Genomic DNA, 11,742 nt, shown 5'->3' with positions numbered 1-11,742 from the left:
AAAAAAAAAAAAAAAAAAAAAAAAAAAAAGCACAACGAGCAATAAAACACGATAAATACGACTCGGTCGCCGTGGAGCTGAAAGGTGGCTGTTGAAGCTCATACCTTAAGTTCCGCAAAATGCTTTAAAATGTAAGTTTTCCATTGACTGACTCACACAAACACTCCTGTTTAAAATCAACCAGCCAACCAGAAGCCTCGAACAGTACCAAATCTGATCGGATCATTTTGCTGGAAGGTGACGCAGATCTTTACCCTTGCAGAGCTCCTCGGGAGGCCATGACAGCAGTTGGCTTGGACTGTTCGGCCATTTCCTCGCCTCATGTGCACATTTTTGAGTCAAAGTCAGCGACTAACTTGAATTTCTGCCCTCTCTGCTGTCGGCTGGGTCAAGCAGCACGTTTTAACTTTTGTGTTGCATCACTACTTTCAGACATCCAGGCCATAAAAAGTCAGTAAATGAAGAAACCTCACAGCTAAAAGTCATTTCTCTGTTAACGCAGCATGACATCCGTAGAAGCGGTCTATTGGATTAACATCATGATTACCTGTACATCTCTGATAACACAGAGAACCTCAAACTCAACGTCCTCGCTGGAACCCTGTTTCATATCTGTGTCTATGTTGCTCCCTCCGTTAATTATTTATTTACTTAGTTTTAGTTGGCCTTTCATTAAAATGCATTTCACTTTTAGCTGGCCTTTGGTACGCTAAGTTAGCATTTCAGTACCTTTAGTTTTTATCACGTCTGACCAACTGAGGTTTTTAAATCCTAGTTTAGTTTATGTTAGCTTTTATTATATCTTAGTTTGGTTTTCTTCAGTTTATCTTTAGTATGACTTAGTCTTATTTAGTGTAACAATTTTTAGATATGTTTAGTTTCATGATTTCATTTAGATTATTCCAGCTCATATTTTAGATATTGTTGTGTGTTTTGACTCTGTATTTTTGTGTAAAAATGTTGTAAAGCACTTTGGGTCGCCTTGTTGCTGAAAAGTGCTATATAAATAAATCTGACTTGACTTGACTTGACATAATGGACACAGACAAAAATAAAGTGCATTTTCATTAGCTTTTATCCTCATTTCTATAGAAAGTCTGACACAAATTAAAAATTTACACACTATGAGCTCAAGAGTTGCTAATATTAAAGCCATTCCACGCCTGCAGTGATATTAAAGTCTTTGGTTTTCTACAGCTGGACGATATGAAGAGTATAGAATAAATGGTCCAACGGCTTGCCATACTACAGGTAAAAAGACTCTTTTACCTTTCAGGCAGGACAAACTCCGCATCTATCCTGTCCACAAACTCTTCCCACGGGGTCTGGGACGTCCCAGCGCCGAAGGCCGCCAGGTCCAGAGTCTCGGAGACCTCCTGAAACCTGGAGGAGAACCTGCCGAAGTCGATGAAGCCGTCCCGCCGCGCGCCGAACTTCTCGAACAGGACTCCGGCGTCGGGCTCCGGGACGCCGAGCTCCCCGCAGACCACCGCGAAATCCTCGTACTCGATCCGGCCGGACCTGTTCACGTCGCAGGCGGTGAAGAGTCTCCGGAGGCTGACTCGATTCATAGTTTTTTTGGATTAAAAAAAAAAAAAGTGGGGGATAGGGGAAGGCACTAAAACTCTGAAAAGGTTAAAAACGGACCCCCAGCCCTGAGTCCTAGTCCTCGGATAAACTGACTTCAGCTGCGATTCTGCCGAAATAAAGAGTCTAATCTCCAAGGAGACCCGGATTGGTTCAGGTCCAAATGAGGGCGGGTTCAGGCCGAGACAGAGGACCACAGAGGGACACCTTCTTCTTCTTCTTCTTCTTCTTCTTCTTCTTCTTCTTCTTCTTCTTCTTCTCCTCCTCCTCCTCCCACCTGGAGGCAGTCAATTAGAATTTTACAATTATTTGTCCTAAATGTGTCACGAGCTGATACAGACAATCCAGAACAGATAAAGTGCTCACGTCTGTTTGCCTTTGGTGTGTGTGTGTGTGTGTGTGTGTGTGTGTGTGTGTGTGTGTGTGTGTGTGTGTGTGTAGCTACATCACACACACTCCGCTGTTTGCAGAGAAATGGGACTCCACCCTGCCAAGATGAAACTGCAGAAAAATCCTCCTGAAACCTCAGGAAACTTAAAGCCTTCCTTAAGGGAGTGCATGTTTCATGCCTCAGCTTTGGACAACAAAAATCCCCTCATGTTAAGAAATGACAGCTGTAGACATTTTGGTCAAACCTTGAAACCTTGAAAACTTGAAAACTGTCAGCTGAAATTTGAGTTCAGTATCTGTAAAACTGGCTGAGCTACAGACCTTCTTGTTTAGCTGTGGCGGCCATCTTGAATTGGGTTTACCCCACAAGTTAATGACTTGTATTTGAACATCCACTGATTGCTTCCTGAGAGTTACACTGAAAATCGATCCAGTGAGTCACAAGATATTTTGCTAACAGACAAACAGGTTTGACTCCGACAGATCCGACACACTGTGTGACTCTTTGAGTATGTCTTGCGAATAACTCTCAGCTACTACCACACCAAATTTTAGCTCAATATCTGTAAAATTGCCGAAATTGTCGCCATTATTCTGTTTTCTCAGGTCAGCTGGCTGTGGCGGCCATTTTTAATTGGAGTTACTCCAAAAGCTAATGAGTTGCAGATGAGCATCCATTGATTAATTCCAGTGGTTCATGAGATATTTTGCTAACAGACAAAGATCTTTCTGAATAATTGATGGCAACTTTTTAAATAAAGACCTTGTGTAATCTGTTAGGGCTCAGAATCTGCGTTGGGGATCAGTCTCAGCTACTACCACGCTAACTTTTAGCTCAGTATCTGTAAAATAGACGAAATTGCATAAATTTTTCTGTTTTCTAAGGTCATGCCTACTGGTGGCTCGTACTAACGTTACAAAAACACATTTCATGCACAAGAAAATGAACGACCGGAATAAAAAAAGTGATTTATTTCATCTTTATTTGAAAAAAAAAAGAAAAAAAAAATTAAAATAAAGTGCCTTTTAAAAAAAAAAAAAATGCAATACAAAAACAAAACCCAAAGGAAAATAGACAGTAGTGACGTATGATACAAAAATACAGTTCACAACAATTGTACATTGGCAGCGTAATTTAATTTACAAATCGACTTTACATTTAAAAAAAAGAAAAAACAAATCTGTTTACTGTAGCTGTACAACGCATGTCCACAAAAGTCTGTGCTGTCACGAGAATAAAAGGCCCGACTGCAGAGGTTGTTTCGGAGAAAGCAGAGGACGATACTTCCACGGCGGCGCTGACAGTCTCGACTCTATGACCTACATTTGTTCCAAAAGTTTGATCATTTTTGTTCTGTCTCGACACTGGTGTTTGTGTATTTTATTAATAACAGTCAAAGCACAAGTCTTTCATACCGCACCAGTGATTACACAGACGCTGTCTTTGAAATTCACTTCCAAAATCTCCATTACAGTAAAATGCTGTGTTATGAACTACAGTTTAAGAACAAAGTTTAGTCCCTGACTGAAACTGGAGCCAAACATTAAGATTTAAAGAAAAAAAAAAAAGAACACCTCTGTGTTATGTGACTCTATTCGTGTGTTTCCTGTTAATTGTTGCTCTGAACGACCGTTTTCGAACACGTTTGGCTCTAAAGCTCTCGTCTCAAAGAGGCACATCTCCTGGTTATTGTTTCAGAAGGTTTTGTTCATTTTCACTCAGGCACATTTGTGGGCAGACCCACACAACCTGCACTGTTCTAAGGCTTTTTTAAACATCATGTGCAAATCCCACAGCTGTGCGCCTGAATTTAACACCACAACACGACAGCCAGAATGAAGCATGACTGTGGTTTATTCTTTATTATTTCTGCATAAATAAACATTTTATTTATGTTTGTTTCTTTTATTCCTGGATGAGAATGGAAGTTATTGCTCTTGACGGTTGCCCTTGAACCCATTTAAGCAAGCGGTGGCTGTTCTTTACTTTTACTGATTGTGAGTTAATATTTGTATCAAAGACGAGGCTTCACATGTGTAATTTCTTTCTTTTTTTTAAAAAAAAGATAATGTGCTTTTTCAGTATTTATAATAGCTCCCCCTTTAAGAGCAGTGACAGATATTGAAAATGTTTAAGCATGACTATGAACAATATTTGGCCACGTAATAATAAAAGTATTTATAATGTTTAATCAAGATGTAATAAACCAACAATTTCTTTCATACTGCCCTCTGTTTTAAAACGCTTTTAAACAATAAAATAGGCTAAAATCTGTTGCATACTCGTAGTTTGTTTAATGAGTGAGTGGGTGTTTTGTCATTATTTTTTCATATTTTTTTTGCAGGGCCTCTGATTCTGAAGTAATCCGCACCTCCTTGTGCTTACCCACTTATCCAGGTGAGGTTCTTCCTCCTCGTCTTCACCTCACTTCACATTATTTGCTTTGCATAGGCCGCCTGTCGCGAGACAAACAGTGTGATACTAACCGGAATGAGCTTTTCTTTCCACCCCTCCATCGCATTCAGTGACACGAAACCCAAGAAAACTTAGTTAAAAATTCAATGTAAGAACTCATCAAAACAATATTTACATACAGTACAAATTCAAATACTTATAGGGTATATCTGTGTCTTTGTATATATATATATATATATATTCTTTTGTTGTATAACTGAGCTTGTGGGAGTTTTTACTGATATGATTTATTAATGTTTTCTAGAAATTCAAACGTTTGAATTTCTTATAAAATCCTTTTTTTTTTTGATATTGTGTTTTAGTTGTACAGGAAAGCACACGCTATCTAAAAAAAAACAAAAAAAAAAAACATCTTTCCTAGCTGTCTATTACTTGTGTTCAAGTGATATTTCTGATCTTTTCAAAGTTGGGTTCGATTTTAAGGTTGTGAGTTAGTTAATATCTTACCTGTTGTAGGTAGCTCTTTGGACAACCTCAGTTTGGAGAGTTTAATTCTGACGAGCTAACGGCTAGTCTGAGCTGGACCAAGACCAATTGCTGCCATCTTAAAACTACTATCAAACGTTTTCAAGCAGACACTATTTTATACACCTTTATATTACTGTTTGTTGTGCATTGCATGATTATTTTGACAAAAAAAAAAATCTTGGATGTTCCTGCTGGAAGTGCTATGCACATGTAAATAAGCCCAAATTCTACATAAATGACAGTGAAATGAAAATTTGGCAGCAATTTAAAGGTTTTTAAATAGAATTATGAAAAATACAATTAAAATTTTGAGCTTAAAGTTGACTTAAGAAATAAACTCCATGGCTGCGTTCAAAATGTTCACTCCCTACATCCTGGTCACTATATAGTTAAATATATGGGGGACAATGCAGTGTTTTTTTTTGTTTCAACCACTATTTGATAGCAGTGTGCTTCATAATTGTGCGCCGAGTACTCGCTGTCAGATGTCACATAAATGAACGCCAAGATACGTTGGAATACACGCCTGGATATGAGGTGATGAACAACAATATTCTGCTGGTTTTTGCTGAGAAATTATTATTAATATTATCATCTGTCTCCATGAAAATGATGTAAGGTCGATGAATGCATATTTGTTACACTTTTTGTTGCATTTTTTTATTTACACGATCAAAAACTGCAGCTGTTACTGCAGCATAACCTTCAATATATTCACTAAAGGTTTGAATTTATATTAACTACAAAATATTTCTGTACAGAACAACTGTTGTTAGAGTAAAAACGAGCCCCACGTCATATATATATCTATATTCTAACAGTTAAAATAATTCATCGCAACGTTAATAGCGTTACGTAGTCATTTAGATTACATCATGTTTCATACTTAAAATTAAGCGTTACAAATATAGTTTTACATTTTTCTAATAATTTCTCTGCAGCTCAGACAAAAGGAGGAGGAGAGACAAGCCACTAGATAATTAAGGCATTTTCAATGAGTCTGAAATTCACGATAATGAGCTGCAGGCGTTAGCATTAACCTTAGTTAGCCTGTGTCGGCTCAGGCCGCAATGCATTATGGTCTATTTCTACTGATGACAAGGTTTTAGGGCACTATATATTAGATAAAAAAACGGAATAGATACAATTTTTAACAGTGGTACAAAATGGCTGTTTTATGGCACTTTACAGTGAATGAGTGGACATTTTGAGCACAGCCTTTTTCTCCAAACTGAGGGTGTTTAAAGAGCTATCGGCAGCAGGTAAGATATTAATTGCTCATAACCTTTCCACAGAACCCCCACTTTACAAGATCTTAACTGTCGCTTTATTCTGATGCAAGTGGTTGAAAGTACAGTACATAGTGCATAGCCTCAGTGAAGAGTGGACTCTCACCAGATGGCAGAATGAAGATAGATCATCACCAGTCGTGGTGGCAACAAGTTTACGTAATACTCTGCCTTTCAAGGCGTTACCAGAAGAATATGTGGACGGAAAGAGTGGAAATGCCCTGAAATCCAATCACGGAATCACGCTTGTGATGCCACGTCTGTGCTTGTTACATTCCCGTGAGCCGTGTGTGAAAGCGCCAGAAGTTTGAAGGCAAACCGGAAGTTCTTCAGTGTGCTTTAAATGCACTTGATAAAAAAAAAAAAGGTGGGGTGTGTGTGAGGAAAGTCAAATGAAATGCATGTTGATCCACAGGGACAGAACCAAAGAAGACAAAGTGCAAAATCTCTGTCATGAAATGTTTCTCAATGAGAGCGCTGCTTTTGCCTCTTTATAATGCTTTGTCTTTTCCAACAAGTGCACTCTTGTTTTTTTTTAATGAGTTTATCTGTGTAATATGAAACCAGCCTTAGACTATGGAGTCTTTAATCTCGGAGCCTAGTCTGACTCTTGGCCGCGGACACGTGGGAGAAATCTCTACGTGGCTCTCCTTTAAGTTCAGAGGCCTTTTCTCAGACTCTGAGAAGCTCTTGCTGTTGTCTGGCGAGGAGCACTCGTGCGGCGGAGTGCTGCAGATGTAGTTGTCATTAAGGGTCTGGTACCCTTTGTGGTCTGACACCGAGGTCGTAACTGTGCTGCCGTTGAGCGGCAGGTTCTCGGCAGGTTTGCCGCCCACCATTCTGGGCTTTTTCTGCTGCATGTTTGGGCACTCTCCCTCCTTGAGCATCGACTTCATGTGGTCGCGGTTCCTGTAGACCACAAACAGCGAGAAGACCACGATGGAAAACCCCAGGAGGGTGCACACCACGATCAGCTCGTTCCAGTAGGTCTTGGTGTTGATCTGCGGCGAGAGGTTGTCCCCCGGCAGGATGATGACCTCCTCCTGGGAGAGACTGCGGGACTGGCCTTTCCGGGTGGTGCTCTCCTGCTTGGCCTCGGCCCTCACGCAGTAGTTGGCCAGAAGCTGTCGAAAGCCTTCCTCCACCGACCAGCACTCGTAGGTAACCTGCCGGCCGGCCTGAGCGACCACCACCAGCCCCCCCTCCGGGCTGGGGTAATGAAAGTGACCTGCACTTTCACTGAACTGCCACCTTCTCTCAGCCAGATTAGAGCGCAGCTTGCAGGGCAGGACTTTGAAAGTGTTGGCTGGGATAATGACCACCTGGCACGAGGACGCCCCTGTGGGGAAGAGAGGCAGATCGAGTCAGTCGCTGCATGAAATCAGCGGCGCCACCTTGTTTGGCGCTGAATACAGAATAATAATCAGAGTTCACGTACGTGTCTGTGAAGGTCTAATGACTCGTGGGCTTGGCAGGGTCTTGTTGCAAATAGCTGAAGTGTCTGCTTCATCGACATCCTGCTGCAGAGCCCTGAAACATATATGCTTTATCATTAAAGGGAGAGTTCAACTCTTTTGAACTGGGGCTCTGTAGGAAGGTTATAAACAAATAATCTATTACCTGCTTTAGATGTCTCTTTGAATGAGCTCAGTTTGGAGAATTAAGAGTTTTATTCTGAACAAATTAACAAGCTAATTTGAAACCAAAGTGGGTTGCTACTGTTTTAGGACATCTCTAATGTCTAAAATTTCATAACAGTTCATACAAACACTCATTCATAATTTTTTACACTGCTGTCGGTTATGTATTACATGGTTGTTTGTGCAGAAATATTGTATTTTTTTCTGCAGAAAGTGACCTAGGATGCATTAAAAGTGCTTCAGCTAGCTGCAGCTGCTATTTGAGCTTCTACTGCATACACTCATAGAAATTCATGTCAATTAAATGCCATACATGGTGGAGTAGTGGGTGAGCACTGTTGCTTTGCTGAAAAAAAAAGGTCCTGAGTTTGACCCCTGGCTCGGGCCTTACTGTGTCGAGTTTGTTCACTCATGTTGTCTTCATGCGTGTCTGGGTTGTCCCCGTGTTCTCCGTCTTCCAGCCCAGAAGCACCTTTGGCTAACTGAAGATTTTAAATTGGCCCTGTGTGTATGCATGAATGTGTAGCTCCTCGGTCCAGTCAGAACTAATCTATATTTTTCCAAACTGAGGTCGTTCAAAGAGCTATCTACAACAGGTAAGATATTAATTGTTTATAAGCTTTTAACACAGCCCCACTTCAAAACATCTGAAATATAACTTTCAGGCAGATTAGAAAACACAATTTCTAGTCATCTAATATTTGCATTTCTTAAAAGGTTTTAACTAAAATGTTAGGAAGGATTTGGGGCTCATACTTCTTAGCTGGAGCAGTTCTGATGTCCACACACTGCTTCCCGTTCCAGGCGCAGTACGGATCCCTGGAGAGGATGCACTCCCCGCAGCTCTGATAGTTACTGCAGTTAGCTACTGGGACCTCCACCAGCTCAGAAAGAGAGGAAACATAAAGCTGACCCTGTGGATGGGAGATAACGACAGGAGGTTTAACTGTAAAAATTGGTTACTGAGGGATTTTTAAAAAAATTTATATATTAATTTCTGCCTGACTCATGTCTAGATATTCTGCGCTGATTTTTCTTTCATCCAATTAAAAAAAAAAAAGAAAAAGAAATTCCCGAGGAAACATTTGCCAGGATTTAGGGCGAGTCGTGAATCCAGCTGTTAAAAAGCACAGCTGTTTGCAGATCTCTGTGTGTGTCATTAACTCATTAAACACAGGATTTACTCATCAGGCTGGAGCTTGAACTCTAAACTAACAATTAATGTATTTTCAAACTTTTCAGTTCAAATCATGAGAAAAGTCCTCGTTCGTCTCTGAGCCACTCACGTTACCTTCTCAGTGTCCAGCTCAATGTGCTGCACATGCTGGGAGTCACGGAAGAGCACCATTTCCTCAATTATGTGCATCTTGTTTTTGACATTAATGGCCTTGTGGAGTCTCCCATCATCTACAGAAAGCACAGTTTAAGTTGAAGTCAGTGCAGGCTCTTGTGTTTGTCAAATAAAAGATTATTAATAGTTTGATCGGTAGGGTTGTGTCTTACCTGTGCCAATGAAAAGCACATTGTAAACCTTTTTAGTCGTCTGGACTCGGTGGACGGTGATCTGCGTGTAGCGCACGTTGCGTTTCAGAAGGAGAGGCTGGCTGCGGATCACACTGTCCATCAGGAAGTGGTCTTTGACAAAATTCAGGACTTTGTCTGGCATGTGCAGCGAGGAGGAGATGCTCTGCTCTCTGGCAGCGTTTGTGATACACTGTGGAAGCGACACAACAGCCGTTAAAGCCAAAATAAGTGAAACACCAGCTGAAAGTATAAAAGCCTAGCTGGATAGCTTCAAACTAAAATTAGTATAAGAAGACAAACAGAACAAACTGCTGAAGCAGAATGTTTTTCAAGGAACTGAAGAGATCTCAGTGTGTTTCTATGGAAAAAAATATATGTAAATAAAGTTAAATGTTTTGAATGAGCTGAACAATGTAATATATGAATAGTTGAAATAACACAAGCAATAACAAACACCACAAGTATGGAGAAGTACTTAAACTGCAAACAATGTACAGAAAAATAAACAACAGGGAAACAATGGTGTGAATGCTGCTCACACGACAAGAGGTTGATGAAAAAATCAATCATGTTTTTAGTTTAGCTGGAGATAGCTCCCTATGAACTGGAAAAGAGAAGCTGGTAAAGAAAATGGATGAATGTGGCATTAAGAACATGTCTGATGAGCAGACCGGAGCGTCTGAAACGTGTCTGTGTGGTGAGGTTTCGCCAGCAGAGGGCAGCGGATGAGAACTCACATCTCCGGGTCGAGGTTCTGGGACCGGATGGTTGTAGGTGTACCACTGCTGGGTCTCTCTGTTGACCTCCCGGTATCGTCCATTGAAGGCCTTTTCCACCTGGTCCATTGTGAAGGCGCACACTGCAGAGCTCCCTGATGCACCTTTGTACCTTAAAGGACAAACAAACACATCATTCAAAATCATTGGAAACTGTTGCAGAAAATCATAATGTTACCCTGACACTGAAAACCTATATACCAGGGGTGGACAATCCTGGTCCTCGAGGGCCACTATCCTGCATGTTTTACTTCGGTCCCTGATCCATCACACCTGATTTAAAGGTTAAATTACCTCTTCATGTCCTACAGAAGCCTGTTAATTAAACACTGATTCAAATCAGGTGTGTTGGAGCAGAGAAACAAGTAAAACATGCAGGATAGTGGCCCTCGAGGACCACTATCCGGCATCTTTTACTTGTTTCCCTCCACAACTGATTCACTTTTGGTGCCAAGCCAATTCAAAATGGCTGCCACAGCTATAATTCAATCAGTTTTGCAGATATTGAGCTGAAGTCTGACGGGGTAGTAGCTGAGTCACAACACACTCTCAGTCTTATCGTCAAAGTTGGACAAAAACGATTCTAATGCCGTCATTTTTGAAAATGAGAGAATTTTAGTTTAAAAGTCTGTCTTGAAAGGTGGAAAGTGATATGCATTTTTAGGCTTTTATTTTAAGTTTGGCCCCCAAAAAACTGATTAACTAAGATTAAGATGATTTTAAAAAATACCCCTGGGATTTTATGCAACAAATTCATTTATTTAATGGTATGAACAATAATCCTTTTTATTTTCTATGAATTTGTGTGTGACACATTATTTTTAGCAAATTCCCAAAGTTACTGTAGGCAACTCATTTTATCTTTTTTGAGGCCATCACCTTCAAAAGCACATTTATTATATATTCCATATTGGTACAACATAACTTGAATGTGTCATTATATCTATTTGATGCTTTTAGTAAAATAGGAAACCTTAGTTCTCACCACTGAGACGTGAAGACTCCATAAAACACCGTGTTCTTCCAGTCCTCTGGGCTTGGCGTGAGCACAAACATGTCTTGGATTATGTTGAAGGGAAAACCGTCATCGGGCAGAGAGCACAAGAGCTGAGCCTTCAGGAAAGTGGTCCACTTCTTCTGCAGCACCCTCTCGCCTCCAACGTCACCCTGCAACATAGAAGGTTCGGAGTCATTAAAACAAAAAGCCAGCAGAGGGTGCAGTGTGACCAATATTTACTGCAAGACCCATATGCAATTTAATTAACATGTTTGATGTCATGGCATCTGACAGGCTTGATGCACATCAGGAAGGATAATCTGCATGAAACACCATGACATACTCTAAATGTTCTTTATCTGTTTCAGGATAACAACAAAGATGCCCAAAGGTGAATTAGTTTAATCTCAAAACATGGTAAATTAACCTCTTATAGTAAAGCTGTAATGAGATGAAATCAACGGAGCCTGTCAGACAGATTTACCCTGAGGCAGAACACTTCTAGGTCATGAAAACAATAAACTAACATCAACCGGTATAGATAAAACATGCTCGGGGGCCCAGAAGAGGGCAAGCGCTTTTTAATGAAAAAGGG

At 40.5% G+C, this 11,742-nt stretch overlaps 2 protein-coding genes across 2 annotated transcripts in view; both read right to left on the bottom strand.

Annotated features, from left to right (window-relative positions):
- Window positions 1-936: 936 nt before the first annotated feature.
- On the bottom strand, window positions 937-1,924 carry LOC108230214 (ras and EF-hand domain-containing protein-like). Its single transcript, XM_017406248.3, has one exon. The coding sequence runs from the start codon at window positions 1,569-1,571 to the stop codon at window positions 1,266-1,268; it is 306 nt and encodes a 101-aa protein (XP_017261737.1). The 5' UTR covers window positions 1,572-1,924; the 3' UTR covers window positions 937-1,265.
- Window positions 1,925-4,603: 2,679 nt separating this feature from the next.
- Window positions 4,604-11,742, bottom strand: part of sema4ba (sema domain, immunoglobulin domain (Ig), transmembrane domain (TM) and short cytoplasmic domain, (semaphorin) 4Ba) — a 44,263-nt gene continuing 37,124 nt past the window's right edge. Inside the window, exons 9-15 of the mRNA XM_017406199.3 lie at window positions 11,136-11,317; window positions 10,112-10,262; window positions 9,354-9,564; window positions 9,142-9,257; window positions 8,607-8,764; window positions 7,649-7,740; window positions 4,604-7,549 (exon numbers count right to left, since the gene is read on the bottom strand). Coding sequence (XP_017261688.1) covers window positions 6,780-7,549; window positions 7,649-7,740; window positions 8,607-8,764; window positions 9,142-9,257; window positions 9,354-9,564; window positions 10,112-10,262; window positions 11,136-11,317 — 1,680 coding nt within the window. The 3' untranslated portion in view covers window positions 4,604-6,779. The remainder of the gene's footprint in view (window positions 7,550-7,648; window positions 7,741-8,606; window positions 8,765-9,141; window positions 9,258-9,353; window positions 9,565-10,111; window positions 10,263-11,135; window positions 11,318-11,742) is intronic.

Source organism: Kryptolebias marmoratus, linkage group LG11, assembly GCF_001649575.2.
Source record: "Kryptolebias marmoratus isolate JLee-2015 linkage group LG11, ASM164957v2, whole genome shotgun sequence".
Taxonomy (NCBI): domain Eukaryota; kingdom Metazoa; phylum Chordata; class Actinopteri; order Cyprinodontiformes; family Rivulidae; genus Kryptolebias; species Kryptolebias marmoratus.
Note: the sequence above shows the minus strand (reverse complement) of the source record. Positions and strands in the feature narration are given on the sequence as shown.

Bases quoted from the DNA above. Each gene is read 5' to 3' on its own strand.
- LOC108230214 (XM_017406248.3), bottom strand. From the start codon at position 1,571: ATGAATCGAGTCAGCCTCCGGAGACTCTTCACCGCCTGCGACGTGAAC.